Source organism: Monomorium pharaonis, chromosome 8 (assembly GCF_013373865.1).
Source record: "Monomorium pharaonis isolate MP-MQ-018 chromosome 8, ASM1337386v2, whole genome shotgun sequence".
Taxonomy (NCBI): Eukaryota; Metazoa; Arthropoda; class Insecta; order Hymenoptera; family Formicidae; genus Monomorium; species Monomorium pharaonis.
The window spans coordinates 4,632,133-4,650,788 of record NC_050474.1 but is presented as its reverse complement, the minus strand read 5'-3'; the positions used below and the strand labels follow the sequence as shown (position 1 = coordinate 4,650,788).

The window sequence follows — 18,656 nt, the reverse complement described above, 5'->3', positions numbered from 1 at the left end:
TTATTTTTGATTAAAGTATTAAACTATTAGGATTCAGAATATATTTGGAATACAGTTTTTTTTTACGAGTACGGTTTATTTGAGTGCATTTTTAAATTGTAACTCATTAGTTCATTTCTTTTCTTTAATTTTTTGCGATACATTTTCAAACATAATTACAAAAAATATTGCATATATGTAGATGGAGGAGAAAAATTAGAAACGTACTGTTCTAGGATAATAAAAAGAAATTAGTTAAATTAAATCATGGTTTTTTGATATCAAAACGTTTTATAAAATTCTTACCGTTTTTCAGAGAAGTTTTGCCACCAGATAATGCACCGAGCGGTAAAGCTCCAGTCGGTGTCAAGCCCTTCAACTGCAGCACGCTCTCGCTCTCCTCTCTGTAAAATAGAAATTAAGATCATATTGTAGTAATAATTAAATAATTAATTTGTTAAACAATCGCAAACGTTGTTGGTTCGGCTCTTTTATTTTATGCGCGATTGCTTATCTCAATTTTTAATTCACGAAAAAGTGTACTGTTACAAACCCAGAGTTCCGGATTAGCTTACCTCGCTTATTATTTTTATATTAAAGTACTAGCTACGCCCTGCCACGCGTTGCTGTGGCTCTCTATTCTTATGCTACGTTTTTTTCAAATTTTCCTTGCTTTCGTTGTTTAACTTTCAAGAGCCTTACTGTTGTTGCTCTTTTTATTTTATTTTTGAATAAGCATTTATCTATCTTTAATAAATCTAATATTCATTTATTCACGTACTTCTAACATTTTTTTCTAAAAGCTGCCATGGATTTAGAAATCTATTCAAAAGACTATTTTAAATAAGTTCCTTTTTTTCAATAAAATAACAGCCATCTTTATTTTTCTTATTACTTTAATTTAAACACAATAGAAACATTTTTCGCTTCTCCCGGTCTCTCCCGGTCTCTCCCGATCTCTCTCCGTCTCTCCCCGTCTCTCCTGGTCTTTCTCCGTCTCTCCCCATCTCTACCCGTCTCTCCTCGTCTCTCCCGGTCTTTCTCCGTCTCTCCCGGTCTTTCTCCATCTCTACCCGTCTCTCCTCGTCTCTCCCGGTCTCTCTTCGTCTCTCCCCGTCTCTCCCCGTCTCTCCCGGTCTCTCCCCGTTTCTCTCCGTCTCTCCCCATCTCTCCCTGTTTCTTCCGTCTCTCCGCGTCTCTCCCGGTCTCTCCCCGTTTCTCTCCGTCTCTCCCCATCTCTACCCGTCTCTCCCGGTCTCTCCCCGTTTCTCTCCGTCTCTCCCCATCTCTACCCGTCTCTCCCGGTCTCTCCCCGTTTCTCTCCGTCTCTCCCCGTCTCTCCCCGTCTCTCCCGATCTCTCCCCGTCTCAATGTGTCAAAATTTCAATAATATTAATGAAAAATTATTTTTTACACTTAAATTATGGCCATCATTTTTGAAACACCGATATATCCAAAATCAGACCCCATAAGAACACTCCCGGTTACGAATGCAACGTTGTGTCAAAATTCAAAGCAATCGGTGAATAATTTACGGAGATCTTAGATGAGGAACAAACATTTTACATTTTTATTTATATAGATTTAAAGACACACACACACACACACACACACACACACACACACACACACACACACACACACACACACACACACACACAGACAGATCGTGGATGTATTAGACGTATTTAGACGTATTTAAAGTATTTAAAGATAGATAGTTTTATTGTGTACTGACCTCAGGACGGAGAACACCCGTGCCATTTTACCAATGGCTCTAATCTTGTTTCTGATCACTTCCTTACGTAGATTGGCTGCTGCACCTATAAATATCAGAAACACATATTACGGCATTTGTATGACGACAATGGAACATTAGCACCTAGATCATCCAGTGACGACCAACATAGCGAAAGGAAGTCAGCGATCCATTTGAGTCAAACAATTCAATAATTCATTAAACGTACAATATGCTGATCTCTAATTAAAAGCATTAAAGGCAGATGAAAATCGAGTTACGATTTTTTTTTTTAGAAATTTTTCAATTTTTAAATACGCTCACGGTTAGAAGCAACGTTTCTTGAACGACCGATAGTGCTGTTACAGCGGTACAAAAGCCTTCCCATTAATTTACAATACATTTTGATCAAGAGACCAAACAACTTCGCCACGTTGTCTCGTCACCGATTTGCCGCGCGTTCGTCGTCGCGCTTGCAAATCACTTGCGATGATTTCTCGCTATCGCGCGTTAACTACTACGTTATTCATATCACAGAGCTTACCGAGGGGAGAGGGGATACATTATGTTATTAATAATCACTCGTTATTCTCATCGGGTCACGCCAAGACAACAACGCCAAACTACAGGCAAAAAGTCTGCGCACATCACGAGCGAGGGGAAGGACGTACAAGCAGCCACGAGAGTGAAAAAAAAACGATTGCACGTGCTTCGTCGCGTTCGCAGGTAAAATAGGAATCGCGCACTCTTCGCACTTCGCAGAAGGATATTTTTTTTTTTTTCGTTGCGACATTCTCGACGAGAAACAAGAAACGCGAAGAGTACGCGATTGCGAACACGCGTGCACTAAGAAGCTGCGTAAACGTGCGTAAGTGTACATACAAATCTTTCGCAAAAAACGTAACTGTGTGTGTGTGTGTATGTGTGTGTACGTGTATACTAGACACACATTAAAAAACTTGATGCGAGAGAAAAAGAGGCATGCGCATGCTGTTCAAGCGCGAAACGTACGCACCATCGGCCACTACAAACTCTTATCGTTACCACTTCGCCTTGGCAATCGCCTGCTACCTTTTGGGGGGAGGGGGGGCTTTCGGTCACAGGGGCGCGAAAGAGTCGCCGCTTTCGACGTTTGCGACCGAGTCTATGGCGGATCGGAAAGAAAAAAAACAATCGGCACTACGAAGAGCTGCTGGGGAGCCGGTGAGGCAGAAGCGCCGGCGGAATTTCACGATCTATCGACGTAGACCGTCCCCGATGGGGGAATCGCGTTAAAAGGTTTACGGAGTGCTCGCCGGACGAGACGGCAACCCTTTCGCACCAGAGCCGCTAGTTCGTCTGTTTGCTCGTTAATCGACGCAACCGTCGAGCCTCGTCGTTCGATCGATTGTACCTTAACGAGGGGGGGGGGGTGAAAATTATCTTTCGGTTTTAGGCGCCGCCTAAAATCCTCCGTTCAGCGAGAAGTAGCGGAAGACAGAGAGTCACTCTCCTCTCTCTACTTTTCTTCTTATCGGGCAGCTAAAAGCGCCACCTTAATTTTTCTCTTAATCTTTCGCGTTGAGAAGATTCGGGTTTTGGAGAATTTCGACGGAGAGAGGGCGGGGGGCTGATCTGGCGCTTCGTTGGAAAAATATTGCAGCATTTTTTTATGAGAATATATTATCTTTACCCTGATCGCGCGATTCTCGCACGGTTCGCCCACAAATTTCATCTCGTTCGACGCTCTAATCTATCCGATCGGAAGAGAAGGAACAAAACTCGCTCGTTACCTCATTCCTCGCGGTGAATCCCCCGTCTGAATCGGATCGGATCGGGAGAGAGAGAGAGAGAGAGAGGCGCGTGCCGAAAATATCGACGTCGTTTCTCATCCGACGAAACACGCACGGCGCGTGTGTCCTAATGATTTACGGCACGGATGTCCGCGGTGTCCTTAGGCCGCCGTCGCGATAACGTATCGCCCGATTTGTCAATCCCGCAGGGGGGGATGGAATAAAAAATTTCAACCTTTTCCACGTCGCGCGCGGAAATCTCGGATCGCGTAGCGTAACCAGCGTTTTGCTTTTTGGGGACGGCGCGGCGGACCGACCCGATCACCACGCGGATCGATCGAACGTCTAAGCGCGCGAGGGAAATCGCGACGAGAAGATCCTGTCCCCGGGGTCGCGATGCTTTCGGCTGGATAGATTAATCGACGAGAGATTCCTTGAATAGTAGCCGTGCCGCTCGGAATATCAACGCGCGCGTCGCAGGTCAATTAAACGGCACTTCCTATAATTAATGGAAGGAGAGGCCGCGACCGGTTAGTCTAAGCCGGCGAAGCCTTATTCGATATTATTATCCGGCGGTAGGTGCGTTCCCGCCGCGTTCCAATCTACGCGTAATCCCGGAATCTCGCGGTTTACCGGGGGAGTTTACGATTTCCACTCGGTTATACGAGAGACCGGCGGGAAATGGGACCGTCGTCGCGGGGGAAGCCAAGTATCGGGTTTTAGCTGCAATTTTCGCGTAACGAGATTATTCTGCCGCTCGCAGTTTATTATCCCGTGCGTTACACCCGGCTACACGATTCGCGGGATTCTGAGAAATCCGGCTCTCGCGGGAAATCGCGAGAGATGGGCGGAGGATGACTCGAGCTGGGGACGGCGATTCCGCCGAAGACGCCCGTTTCCTCTGTCGCGCGGGGGATCGATGGAGGATCGCGAGGCACGTCAAATATTGGACGTTCGGCCTTCGAGCGAAGAGCGCAATTTCGCAGCTCGCCGTAAATCCCCATCTTTTATATATATATATATATATATATATATATATATAAAATTCTTTCACGATGGCTATTTGAAATTTGGAGAATTACACGACGTTTGGGGATTCGCGTGACTCTCCCGCGGAGCACGAAGGGAGAAACGAATGTCGTCTCATTCGTTCTGGATGGTGGCCTTCGCTCTTCGTCCGAGCCGAGCGTCCGACGACAGCCCCGCGACAGTTCCTGCTCGCTCGCAAACGGAGAGGATGCGGAGAGGCACATACAACGTGACGTGTACACGTCAACTACAAACTTATACAACAGATCAAGCCTTTTGCTCTCTATAACATTTATGTGTTTAGCGCACGGTTACGCACACGTAATCTGCCGCAACGGCGTCACCGGTCGCGGTTCTGCTCGAAACAGCGTAATTCGAGAATCATGTATATATCGAAATAACGCAGACACGAGTGTCCCGCGCGGTATCGATATGTTTTACCGTAACGACAATTCGGGAATGAGTTTCCATTATTGAGCGGGACAACGAGATCCCACGCGTTTCGATGAAATTAAACATAGATTATCCGTGTAATCTTCGATTGTACAGAATAACGGTGATGTATTTTAGCGAGCGGACTTTGACGCGATTTTCTAATTACGTGTATCGCGCGCAAGCGCGATTCGATATGTAGCCCTATATCGAATTACACAGATAGAAACCCGCGTTTGATCCGTTCGAAACGTCCTCACAAAAATTTTTCTCGCCACGAATATGTCGAATAACGACACGACGATGTGTCGCGATCTTACTTTCTTGACACTTAATACACACTTTTAGACATTTCTGCCCGTTTATCTTGTGTAGAGTAATTTAAATTACTCTTCTGTATTTAACGACTTTTAATCCTTCTTCTCATTTTCAATTTCCCGTTTATATTGCAAAATTTCACAAATTAAATATTGAAATTTTAATTTTAAATTAAAAAATTATTTTTATTTTTGTTTTCAAATATTTTATTAATAATAAAATGCATTACTCGAAACGTAATATCTCCAATTTATACCAATTTATGTATATTAAAATGTCATTTTCAGGTCACTGAATAATTGAATTTTTGCGACAGCCGATACTGTTGAACTACATTTTTTGGGTAGTTTGGAATATCAACTTTAAGATGTAAAAATATTTTTCTCAAGTTACTTTCGTTTCAAAGTTTTAAATTTTTACATGAAATGTACATTTCTCTCATCTTGTCATTTACAATTACTGATAACATTTATATACAGATTTTTAAGAATCATACTTAGATATGCTAAAAATATATGTAAAGAGTCACCCAATAATTCTTTTCTTACAAACAATAATTCTAATAAGAGTCTAGAAAAAATAGTGTGCATTAAGTGTATTAATAATCGGAGTAGCGTAATTCGAGAGTTCCAATTCACAGGTTCGAATCGTCAGCGAATTCTGAAAACGGAGGAGATTGTAATGACCGGCGTGTAATGATCGCCGCTTGTAACGCGATCCGATGTTATTTTCGCGTGCACGCCGTTGCGACAGTTGTCTACCGAGCTAACATTTATCAAAACGCAGTCGAGTCTGGCACCGAGTTTTGAGCATGCCGGAGGCCCGTCGTATATATTTTCGAGATCACGATTTCTCATCCGTTTTACCATCGTCTCGAGCATAAAGTCCAACGCGATTATCCGCCTCTCGTAAAGCCGTGGATGTATGCACATCAATTATCATCACGGACGGAAGAGAGGTTGCAAAAGTCGATTTCGAAACGTTAATCGAAGATCACTGCGATATCCCATTAGCGTATCTTCAATAACTGACTTTACGCTACATATTGGAATAAAATTAAATAACTGGCCATTTCTTTTTACGCGCTAGGAAAACTATTCGACAGATCGTTCGACGGCATTTGATATCGCGGAAGTGATCCTTTGAGCGATTCGGTCGACCTGATTCGATACGATTCGTCTTTCGTTTCGTGTACCCGTGCTCGGAACGTTATAGCGTAGGGATACTAGTGCTCTATCGGGTTTCCCAAAAGCAGTTTTAGAAGCCGCAGCTACCCTCGTCGAACCGACTTGCCGAAACAGGCGCGTGCTCTCGTCTCTTCAATTACTCTTACAATAATCGCGACACAAATAACTGTTATCTTACTGTATGCACCGATGCTCGTTGCAATATTTCCCCTTCCTTCCCCATCCCCTTCTCATTCCCACGGATGGATACGATATTGCCAGATAGGCGATCAAGTCGGCTCGAGATATCAAAACGATCTTCTGAATGCAGGTCGGACGTATCGCTCATTTTGCTCACACACAACGATGGGCCTTCGACATTGATCTGGCCATAGGCGCCGCCGCATGTAACAACCTGATACACGAACGCTCTCTCGTCGTCCATTTGTCTTTTACGAATAGAAACAAAACAGAAATGCGACGCCTATGCCTGGTTCACGTGGATCCCGTTCATCGAGAATAGGAAGGATCGTATACCCAATGGCGAACGTTTGATCCCCGACTGCTACCCCGGAAATCGAATCTGACACCGCGGCAAATGGATGTCTCGCAAAGTGTCGGAACTTTCGATCCGTCTCTTATCGAGGAAAATCAAATCGAGGACTTCGATTCTTCTTTTTAACTCGCCATTTCACGCGCGTTTCATTTGATTTATTTATTTACGTAAACGGCGTTAACATCGCCGATCAAACTCGTGCGTCCAACAGTCGAGGATCAACAACGACCGAGCAACGCGACTAACTGGGAACCATTGGGTGTCACATATTCCTATTTGTATAGTCTGCGTTCGAATCGTGGACGACCAGAGTCGGGGAACTGAACGCCGGAAACGGCACTGTAATCAACCCGCGACCGAAATCTCCCCTCGAACGAATTCCCGAAGGGGATGACATAGATCGCGATCGTTAACGAGCTTTATTGCTCATTAATGCGAAGATCGACGATAATTCTCTCCGCGGCGTGGATAATTATCTTACATTCCGTAATTATCGAGCCTCGTTACTCGAGGGGAGGATCTAAACTGTACAACTAAATTGTATACGATCGAAAGGAAGAAAACGGCGTTAAGTCCCCGCAGGCTCGTCATTCACGGTCGAAAGGTGGAAAGATAGAGATAGAGATAGAGAGGAGAGAGAGAGAGAGAGAGAGAGAAAGAAAGATAGAGCAGAGGATTGTAGTGTAGGTTCTTACTCGCATTTTCAACAAAAAAACAACTCACCGTACGCGATGGTAGGTGGGGTCGTATTCGGACCGGACACCGTCGGGTTACCATCGGGTTACCATGGCGGCCATGGTGCGCCCATGGTTGGTTTACCGATGGTTGAGCGTAGTGGACGTAAGTAAAAGGACAGAAGTAACCAACAATGTGAGAGCAGCGTCAAATGCGGCCGAAGAGAAGAGATAGAGAGTGGCGGAGATTTTTGGTCGGTTTGTTCGGATCACATTCCGTACGGGAAGACGTGTTTTTTAATTTATTTTTTTATTTTTTTGACAGTTTGCGGATGGTTGTTTGGTTGGTGTCGGTGATGGTGATGGTTGGTGGTTGGTAGTGGTCGCGATGAGGTGGTTGTAGAATTATGGCGCAAAAGGAAACAACACATAGAACAGACAAGAAAAGACAAGTGTGCACAGCGTAAGTGGCATTCAATCAAGCATGTGCGTTAGACGATTTCTATTATTGTTGTTATATCGTCTTGAGAAAATTTTTTAAATTTTTATTAATCATATCGTTCCCAGGAGCGGATTAGCCGCGGATCTTGTGCAAAACGCTAGAAATGTTTCGCATATATTTTCTCGAAAGCTATGTTGTGATTATCGAGAGCAATAATGCATCTCTTCCCGAGAGAAATCTCTTTTGTTTTTGCACACCTTGATAAAATTCTTCGTATAAGAAAGCTTAATCCGCTACTGCAGTTTTTGAAAAATCGGCAAAGTCGCTCGTCGCAAACGTGTGCGCTGCTGGCGTGAGAGCAGCTGTCGCGAGAACGGCGGTATTTTTTTTTCACAAGAATATGACATCTACTCCCGACGCATTCCACGTGTAATTACGAAATAAGTTCTCGGAAATCACGGGGCTGCCCGTGTCACATTTTCAACACGAAAAAATTCTCTTGGGATAGGGGGTGGGGGAGTAAGCGCAATTGTGTCATACCACTATGACTATGACGAAACGTTTCGTATTAAAATTCATCGCGCTGAAGGGGGAATTCCCGCCAGGAATACTCAGTATTTTGTGTAATAGATTCGAATTAACATTCAAAAATCACTATGCGCGAGCAACTTGGCCGATATCGAAATTTCCGTAAAAGAGCGCAGTTACGCTCGTAATTTTCGCCGTTTTTAAGGTCGCAGATACTGTAAATACAAAGAAGATAGTCGATTAGAGTGTGAGAAAGATGATTTCAGTCTGCGACGAAATTGCCAAGTTTTAGCGAGCGTACAAGAGCATTCGGTGCGATTTAAATAATATGAAATTTATATTATATGAAAGAATATGTGATATACTCTCATTTAGAGAAACTGTGTAACTCTCAATTATATGCAACAGAATATTCAATAAGAGATGTTGAATTATATATTAATTTTAATTATAGAATTAAATCTCGGTTAAATCTCGCCAAGAACAAATGGTCATGTAAAATGTACGATCGCTCCTAGCAAGTTCGAACACATCGAAGATTACTTCATCTCGAGTGGAGAGGGGAATCGATTCTAGAATTTGTCGAAAAGTAAACTGCGAATTTTACAATTTTAAATGTCACAAGACAGACAAAGTTTAAAAATTAGTTCTTTCTATAATTCTGGCAAATCCGTGAATATTAAAGGAGCTCGTTAGCGTACGCAAGATGAAAATAATCTCGACGTGGCGCAGCGGTGATAATCGAACGTGGGATTATCATTGTACGTGGCGCAACGTCACTACATAGAAGTTTCCTGGAACAACTGTCTAAGAGAAAAAGAAGTCGATTAATAAATTTTCGCAGGATCGCTCGAGGATGCCAGCCCGCCAGCCAGCCAGCCAACCAGCCATCGTTGTCCCGTCGAGCGGAATACTTTCCGTTATCATATTTATCGTTGACGTAAGCTGGCGAGCAAGCGTGATTCTCTCGCGATCCTCGCGCGAATATTAAGTACTAGTTCGCTCGGTTAATCCTAGGAGACTAAGTATACACTATAGCATGCGCAAAAGAAAACTGGTAATCAAAAGATAAAACGCTCGGCGGCTGACGGAGACCGAGTTAAGTAAAGGATACACGTATACTCAACGTAACTCAAAGAGGTAACTTAAGCATAAAGACGATAACAAACGAGCAGATTTAGGGGCAGAGAAAGAGAGAAGAGAGAGAGAGAGAAAACAAAAAAAAAACAGAAAGAGAGGTCAGAGTGATAGTGAAAGAGTCGGGGTGTGTACGGAGGATGAGAGAAAGAGAGAAAGAGAGAGAGAGTGAGTGAGTGAGAAGGCACAGAATGTAATAACGTTCGCAGGAAAGAGAGAGAGAGAGAGAGAGAGAGAAAGTGAGAAAAATTAATGCCCGACGTCGATTGTCGACCAATGGGGGGTGTGACTTTTTCATGGAGTGGAAAAATATGTCCGGCAGAGCTTTGCGCAACCGAGGGTTGGTAATACACGGCGTGTCGCGAATCGACGTGAACACGTCTCTTAAAATCTTTCTTTCGAGGACGTAGTGTTTGTGTCGGTGAGTGAGGATTGAGGAAAGGAAGAGAGAAGCAAGCGACACGACGAAAGAAACGAAGAGGAATACGACGACGACGACAACAACGACGGCATCGAAGGGCGCGACTGCCGCGGGATAAAGACAGGGCGGGAGAAGTATCGTGGTTGAATAGTTTGCTTATTAAAGGCTTCGGTGGGGTGTAAAAATAAAGTAATACGAAGGAGAACCCTTTCTCACTTCAATCAGAACGCGGGATAACGCGCGACGAGAACCGCTTCGTATTGGCCAATTAAAGAGAAGCTCTCGTAAGATTCAGATTGAAAATCGACCCTCAAGACTCCCGATGAATTTTTTTTTCTCGTCGTTATGGAGTGACATATCGCTCCAGTTACGCTCGCTTTAATCAATTTTATCGTCTACGAAAAGAATTTTAATTTTAATCCCTCGAATTGCCAGTCAACAATATGACGCGCAAAGATACAATAAAATTGTGAAGAAAATGAAATGTACTTTAACAAGAAAATGATTTGCTGAGAAGTAAGAAGATAAATAAAGACACCGCGATATTACGTCTCGAGGATTAATTTTGCCGATTCGACGAATCTGAAACGACGCACCACTGCATTTATTCTGAACGCGATGAGTTTCTATCGATTGCCGTAGCAGTTCGTGGAAAACGAGGTATAAAGAATCGGTTTTACGCTTACGGACGGCACAGGGGGGGGGGGGGAGAGAAGGAGAAACGAAAAATATGTATAAGAAAGCGAACGATGTCGCAGCTGAATTCACCTGGGTAAGGTGAAAAATGGCTCCGCGTAGGGATCCTCCTGTGGAGCATCCCTTTTTGTTCCACGACCCGAGTACTCGTTACAGCCGTTTTCTACCCTTCTTCGTCTCGGAAACGGAGACCGGTAGAAGATACCTAACGTCGAGGGGGTAACGGATAGCTCGACGACAATAGAATGATGTCTGCGTAAACCCTCGCGCGGAAATCGGAGACGAGTGATGTCAAATCGCTCGTTACGTTCGATCCCTTACGCTTGATTTCAGCGCATCCGTCGAGCGGCACCTCTCATCCCGACGCAATCAACCGGCCCTCTCTCTCTTCGACTTCCACGTGACCCGAGGAGAAGGAACAAAACGTTTCGCGATCACTAACTCCCTGCGATCCCATGTCGAGTCCAAGTGGTCGCGTCGCGGTACAGCGCATAATTCTTCTTCTGTAATTCCTCAAGCGTTCGAACTTATAGCAGAGGATTAACTCGTGACGAACTACGCGGGAAAGCATTTACAGCGAGGAGGCATGAATGACTCACACGCGCATTCACGGGCACTCCATTGATCGTCGCTTTCTAATGCTTCCGATATTACATTCGCGACGATTATCGGTCTTGATTTCTACCGCGCTAGATCGAGCAAGATTGGTTTCTGGCCCGGAGGATAGTTGCGAGCTCAGCTTAGATCGCGTCCCAGCACAATGGGACTTTACGTGCGCGCCGGAATGCACACAGGAATGAACGATTGACTCGGGTCGGGCGTAGAGGAGCCGCAAGATGCCGATGGAACCGCGCTTTCGAAAGGGGGGACCGACAAACGGTTGATCGATGCTTCGTGGCCTTCCCTCGTTATCTCACGGAAACTCACAGTGCGTTCTATCGATCGGATACACCTTCCCGGGCCGTTCGAGCGCCTCTTCTGGAGCGACTGAAAGCCTCTTTCGCTCCGGATTTCGAAGCTCGAAGTGCCTTCGCGCGGAAGAGAAGCGCGGAGGGCAGGAGAATTCCACGCGGATGGCGCTTCCATCCCGCTGGAAGCTGACCGGAAATTGTCGAGAATCTCGTTGATCGCGATTAGTTAATTAAACACGACTTTCGACAGTGACGTGAAGGGGGGGGGGGTAGAACCGCGTGTAACTTGAATTACGGCCTATCGATTTTTCGCCGATACCGCGTAATCGGATAAGAAATTAAGGAGCTCAAGCGCTTCACGAACAGGTGTTACGATAGACAGTCATCTGGCTTTAATATCTCTCGAGCGAATAGCCACCAAATGTATCTATTTATAAACCTGAGCGAGCGTACGAAACTGTACAATATGAGTCGCGTATTACACTTTTATATATGTACTTTTATTTTTACGGGAACTTTTATTGTCACTTTCCGAAGAGATAATTGTTAACAATTATACTTTACTTTTACGAGAGAAGAAATAAGTAGAAGACACTTTTTTACAACACTTTGTTTCGCACGACGGTAAAATAAAATTCAAGAGTCGCTCAGAGTTAAGAGAAGTCACTACTCTAAAATACGATTGGATCTTCTAACGGAAGCAAACTTGAGCGAAATGCCTTCTCGCGTTGCAAGCAGGGTATCTTATGCACACACGCCAGAAATTCGATATACATGTATATAGATTTCAAAAGCAAACGAACGGAAGGCGAATATTGTTTCTTCGAAATGTTCAGAGACGGATCGAGATCGCTGGACGCGCCCTCGGCGGTCGAGCAAAGAGGAATCTTGCGGGCGTATTGGACCGGGCAGCCGGTCGTGCTCGTAAAACCGAAAGCGTTGTTAGTGAAGTGTCCAATGTTCATTCGTTGGACGTTGTTAAGAGAACGAGCAAGCGCACACACGTCCCACACAATGCATTCCACACGCGCACACACAACACACACACACACACACACACACACACACAAGAGCGAGATATCTCACGCTGCATCGTAAAGCGCGCAAATAAACCGAACTCAAGTCAAACGAGCGAAACTCAAACGAGAGATGGGGATACGGCGGGTGTTTTAGGTATTGCTAGGAGGCACAAGGACGGCGGAAAGGGAGGGGGATGGTTTCAAAGTCGTAAAACCGTGTCGCGAACGCCATAACGAATGCAATGCGGAAATTCGCCCGCTAAATCCCAGAACTAGCGAGAGAAGGCGAAAGAGAGGTAGGAAAAGAGAGATAGAGAGCTAGGGTTAAAGGCAGAAATGGAGCGAAACAGAGGAGAGAGAAAGAGAGTGAACGTTCGCGCGCGAATGGCATGTATATATTCACCGAACTTTCTCGACTAATCCGCCGAGCTTTATGAAGCTCTTCTCGAGACGAACATAAATTCACGTGAGTCTGCTGTTATTGTAGGCGACGGGTCTTCCGAGGCCGACTGTGTGCAGAAGAGCGACCGTATTTTCCATCGCGCGCATTTGCATCACGTTATTTTGGATTCGTGAGCACAGGAGATGCCGAGAAGAAATCGCCCGTGAAGTCTGAGGGAAAGGAGATAGAGAGATACGTCTCGCGCCCCTCGCGATAGTCTCTACTTGGCGAGAACACCTCTCTACTCTCATTCGTTAATTATATTGTTTTTTTTTATCGCGCGCTAGCGATACAAATCCGTGCCGTTTCAAAATACAATTTCGAATCAAGGATAAACTGGACGCGTCGTTCGAGTACATATCATTGAACAGCATTGATGTGCTTGAACGTCGACGAGCGCAAGAAGCAGGCAAAAAGGCATAACGAGACAAAAAACGTAGATAAAAAAAGAACGGGGAAAAAAGTAGTCGGAGGTGAGAGTATCGTGACAATTAAGTCGTTCAGTATGCAAGTACAAGGGGATACGTGTGGCACAAAGGCGGTAAGATATGTAACGCAATAGAGTCAGTGTCGGAACGGAAGGAAACGGGAGGAAACGGAAGTGAAAGACGGCGTTTATTAACGGCGTGTTCTCCGGCGATAATTAATGGACGATTATAATGCTAGATTAATCCAAAAGTCTGGAGGACGGATATGCAGCACGTTTAAAGGAAGTAGAAGATGATAACGAAGACAGAGATATGTAAGTATATAGATAGATAGAGATATATGTATATATAATATATATATATATATAAAGGAACGAAGAGAGAAGTCAACTCAACATACGAGAAAATGTCTCGCGCGGAACGTTCGTGTCGACGTCGTTCTACTGGGGATGCTATCAACTATATTTCCTCATTGAAGAGCATTTAGCTGAAATAAAAGCATTCCCGCAATAATGAGGAAAAAAATTGAAATTTTCGATTCGTTGATCAAAATAATTTCCGCCGCATTACAATATTATTTTTTTTATTATACTTTATCTGTCGATCGTAAAATAATATATTAATTTTAAAACAACAGGAGGCTAATTATACGTTAACTGTATAGTACATATAAAAGACATAATCAAAATTGATTAAATTAGATTATCGTTATTATATTGTACGTACGTGTGTCAGTAACAAAAATGCGGGTTAAAGAAATCGCAATATCTTCCGGCGTTATTGTTAAGCGTAAAAAGTTGCAACATCTTTTTACGTCACTTAAAATGTGTCGCACGAGCGTGAGAACCGTGTTTGCGATATAAGCACACATATACTTGACCCGGCAGAACGCACGTCACGAGCCGCAGCCGCGCGACGAAAACGAGGAGACAGAAACAGAAACGGAACCGAAATGAAGGAGAGAGCACTGGCGGAAGAGGAACAAAAAGAAAAAAAAAAGAAAAAAAAATAGAGAGAGTTAAGATCATACACTGTATCACAAATACATCGTAGTACAAAAAAAAGGAACGAAAAAAGTGGAAGAAAAACAAGTAGGAGGAGAAGAAAACTCTCGTTGGGTTACTCTTGGCACGCACGAAAAAGAAGAAAAAAAATCTTGGCTCTTCAAGTAAGTCGTCGGCTCTCACGGGGACTTACCATTCTTTTTTTGGACAACGACTTTGGCTGCGACTTTACGGGGGTTGCGGTATGCCGAACGATCGGAGTTTTGAGTGGTAGTAGTAGAAGTAGTAGTAGTAGAAGTAGTAGAGGTAGTAGTAGCATAGTGTCGTGCCGAGATAGGAGGAGTCCAAGGCCAGTGTGATTGATACAAATATAATAGAGAAGGAGTACGATATAAAAGACAGTCAGTGCAACTTCGGGCGCAGGGGGGGGGGGTGGGGGCGAGAGAGGGAGGGCAAGAGCGTAGGGGTTGATCGGGGCAAGGAGTTGTGGGCGGCGCGTATATCTCTCGCGATAATTAAAGGAAGCGAAATCGAGGGGAGGGGGAGGGATACGGGAGGAACCGAGGGTGTCTTTTATTGATCGAAACACCAGGATTCTCTGTTTGAACTCTTTTTTTTTTTTTTTTTTTTAGATCAAGAGCGACCTAGCCGGGAAAACGTTCTTACGAGCGTGTTCTCTACGGTTTCGACGGGGCGGGGGAGGGCAGGGGTGACTTTCTTTCGGAGCTTGGATCCGGCTCGGCGGATGGACGCTTGTTAGACCCGGTGGTCGACCGCACGTATATCACCGGACGACGGTCGTATTGATCTGACCTTCCGACGTGCCGCAAATTGCGGGAATGAATTAATCTGGTGTCTCGGGCGCACGTGGACGAATGTAAAATTAATCGGCGACAGCCCACCCGACACAGTGTCGATATCTCGGACATTGTAAAAAATATATCGTCTTTAGTCAGGACTCGGTGACAACGTTCGATTTATTTACGGCTCGTGACGAAAAAAACAACAACAACAAAAAAAAAAAACTCGCGATTATCTCACCGGTCGCAAAAAGCTCCATCCTCCGTGCCGGAGAAATTCTTAATTTCTCTGTTAGCTTTCCATACGTAGGGACAAAGGGCGGAGTGACTACACATGACGTACACATGTGTGAAATATACGAAAAAGTAAAAGAAAGTAATAGAATAGGCCAGCGGGGGCGGGATGGACGTGACACATGTGAAATTGAAATTGACTATGGAACTCGGACAGAGTGGTAGTCGATCGGAGCAAACGCAATAACAAATAAAATCGATCTGGAGAGATACACCCCGAGTAACATCGGAAAAAAAATAAATAAATAATTAAGACGAGGTCGAATGACGTTTTCTACAGCGTCATCTTACCCCGACCGCTGCGATGCATGCGTGAATTAAATTAACGCGTAAGATGCGCAAGATGGCAGATGATGATCCTGGCCCGATTAGCTTTGAGCTGAAAAAGTACTTTGAACTCGTAAAGCTCAAGACCCTTGCGAAGTAAGTTATATACGTGCTTTGAGAACCAAGCAAGGGGGATCGTGCCATCTTGAACAAACGTATGGAGACAGGGTGAAGATGCTATGAGTATAATGATGCAGAAAATCAAAGTCTACCGTTGAAGATGTAAAAATCTAGGCTATGTGCCGTCGAGACACGTCGTATTACACACACACATATGTATATACGTAATCGGGGAAGTGAAAATAAAAATGCCAAGAAAAGCAGATACGGAGAGAGAGAAAAGAGACAGAGAGACAGAGAGAGAAAAAGAGAAAAAAAAAAAGAAAAGAAAACCAAGTGAGAACTTCGTACCTCGATGCGAGAAATCGTAAGTACCATAAAACAGACGGCAAGGATAAAGAGAAAAAAATATATAGAAAAAAATATATTTATATATATGTACACACACGCGCACAGATATTATACAGAATAGAAGATAAAGAGGAGAAGAGAAGAAAGAGACGCGAACGTATGTACGTTCTCCTCCTTCCGAGAGAGACGCGGCGAAGGAAATTAAAAAAAATTGAAAACAATAAAGAAAGAAAAATATAAGTGGGGAAAAGAGAAAGATAGAAAAAGAAACAGAAAGTAACTCGACATCGAGAAACTACTATGAAATAGCTAAAAAATTAATGATAATCAATGAAGCTCTTAATCGTGTGACGTCTAGAAGAATCGAGCGGCGTTTCTTACCATCTGTCCGTGCAGCGAGTGAAAATGCAAACAGAAAGAGAATTCAAGATTTGTCTCTGGAAGTTACAAAAGTGAGAGATCGTGGCGGGGGCGGGGGGAGGCGAGGTGATAGAGACTACTTTTTTTTTTCTACAAAACTTTCTTCGATGAACATTTGATGGGAGATCGCGCGCGCGTCGGTACGTAATTTTTTTTTTAACTTCCGCTTGAGAAGATGAAATTTTTCGAGAGATACGCGAGCGTAGGCAAACAATCGTGTGAATCGTAGGGATGTCTGATGAGAAATACTTATTAGAATATGCAGAGTTCGCAGGTGTCGTCGAAATCGAACGATCGACGAAATTGCCGTGGAAATTTACCGGTGGAGATCGATCGTGCACGCGAAATTTGCCGCGAGGTGAACTGTGAAAAAAAAAAAAAAAAAAAAATAACACGTCGAAGCTTCGTCGTTCCCGTGCGAAATCGCGTTAAATTAAAAGCGATCGAACGAAAAATTAATGGCGGCGGCTTGTTCCAACCTGTTTCCAACCCGCGACGAAAATGAACACTCGCGCGGCGAATCTTCTCTCGTGCAAAATTCGCGCTCGCCGTTTATCCAATCCGTGACGCACGTAGACGATCGATCTTCCTTTTCGGCGGAGAATGCGACGATTCGCGGAACGAGGGAGGGGGAGGGGAGCGGGGAAGGGGGGGAGAAATATCCCGAATCATTTTTCATCGTTAGATCGTCTCCAACTCTTTTCTATCGGTACGGTGTGGAGATGGGACGTGAGGGATGGATGAATCCGCGCATTCTCCCCGGTGCGCGAGGATGACGTGGCCTCTCTTAGATCGTGTCGGAGCTTGTGTAAGAGATTTCCAGATATTAGCGAGGAATCTCGGGGCCCGTCTTATCACGCGCTCGTCCGTCCGGCTGTCCTTCGGATGACGGATAAGATTGAAACCACCCGCGTCTCATCTCTCGCCGCCGTCAGAGTTTTCGCGCTACGAACGCGGAATGAATTTACCGAAGGTGAGATTTAATCGAGAACATCTCGGACGAGCTGCAGCAAGAATTGCCCTCCTTTTCCTCCTCCTCCTCCTTCGCGATCGTTTTCACGCGATTGCACAACCGCGAGGCTCTAAATAAAATGCTTTTTGTGATTATCGCGAGACGGCGGAGATGAGAGGACTGTTGTTTTCGACGCGTACTCAACGTTGAACGCGAGACGTCGGTTCTCGTTTCGTGTCTCTATGCACGATTTTCGTTTTAGACAAATAGGATTCAGACACGTCAAAAATAGCTTCCGAAGCGGAAAGGGTGAAAGAGGAGAGGCTCTGATCACGATATAAGAGCGACCAGTCTGAGTCGATCTTGTTCGAAACGTCTGCAAAGTAATAGTGTGTAAATGGATTAAGGTGAAGAATGAGAACTAAATGGCAGACATTACCTTCCTCGAGCGCGTCATCGCCGTCGCTCATCAGCTCGTCGTCCGAGCAAATGTTCAGCACGTTCACCAACATTTCTGTGACTGGAAGATAAAAGCAAAAAAAAGAAATCATTTAATTAAATTGAAAGCACATCTTTCAATAAATCGAACAAACGTCTTATCTATTTCGAAAATTTAAAAATTCAAGAGATCTCTTTCCCGTCTAAAATCATTATTCCGTTAAAATCTTTCTCATATTTCTTTTCTTTTAAATATTTATCGATTCACTTCATTGTGGATCCATTTTGAAACTCGCAAATTATTAAACAAAATCCCACGTAA

At 44.3% G+C, this 18,656-nt stretch overlaps 1 protein-coding gene across 9 annotated transcripts in view; it reads right to left on the bottom strand.

Annotated features, from left to right (window-relative positions):
• Positions 1-18,656, bottom strand: part of LOC105832504 (serine/threonine-protein phosphatase 2B catalytic subunit 2) — a 118,351-nt gene that overhangs the window by 1,787 nt on the left and 97,908 nt on the right. Inside the window, exons 9-13 of one of the 9 annotated variants that reach the window (XM_036291068.1) lie at positions 18,336-18,416; positions 16,906-16,908; positions 14,886-14,918; positions 1,718-1,802; positions 286-383 (exon numbers count right to left, since the gene is read on the bottom strand). In XM_036291068.1, the coding sequence (XP_036146961.1) occupies positions 286-383; positions 1,718-1,802; positions 14,886-14,918; positions 16,906-16,908; positions 18,336-18,416 (300 nt within the window). The remainder of the gene's footprint in view (positions 1-285; positions 384-1,717; positions 1,803-14,885; positions 14,919-16,905; positions 16,909-18,335; positions 18,417-18,656) is intronic. The other 8 variants (XM_036291070.1, XM_036291069.1, XM_036291071.1 and 5 more) reach the window with 8 other exon arrangements.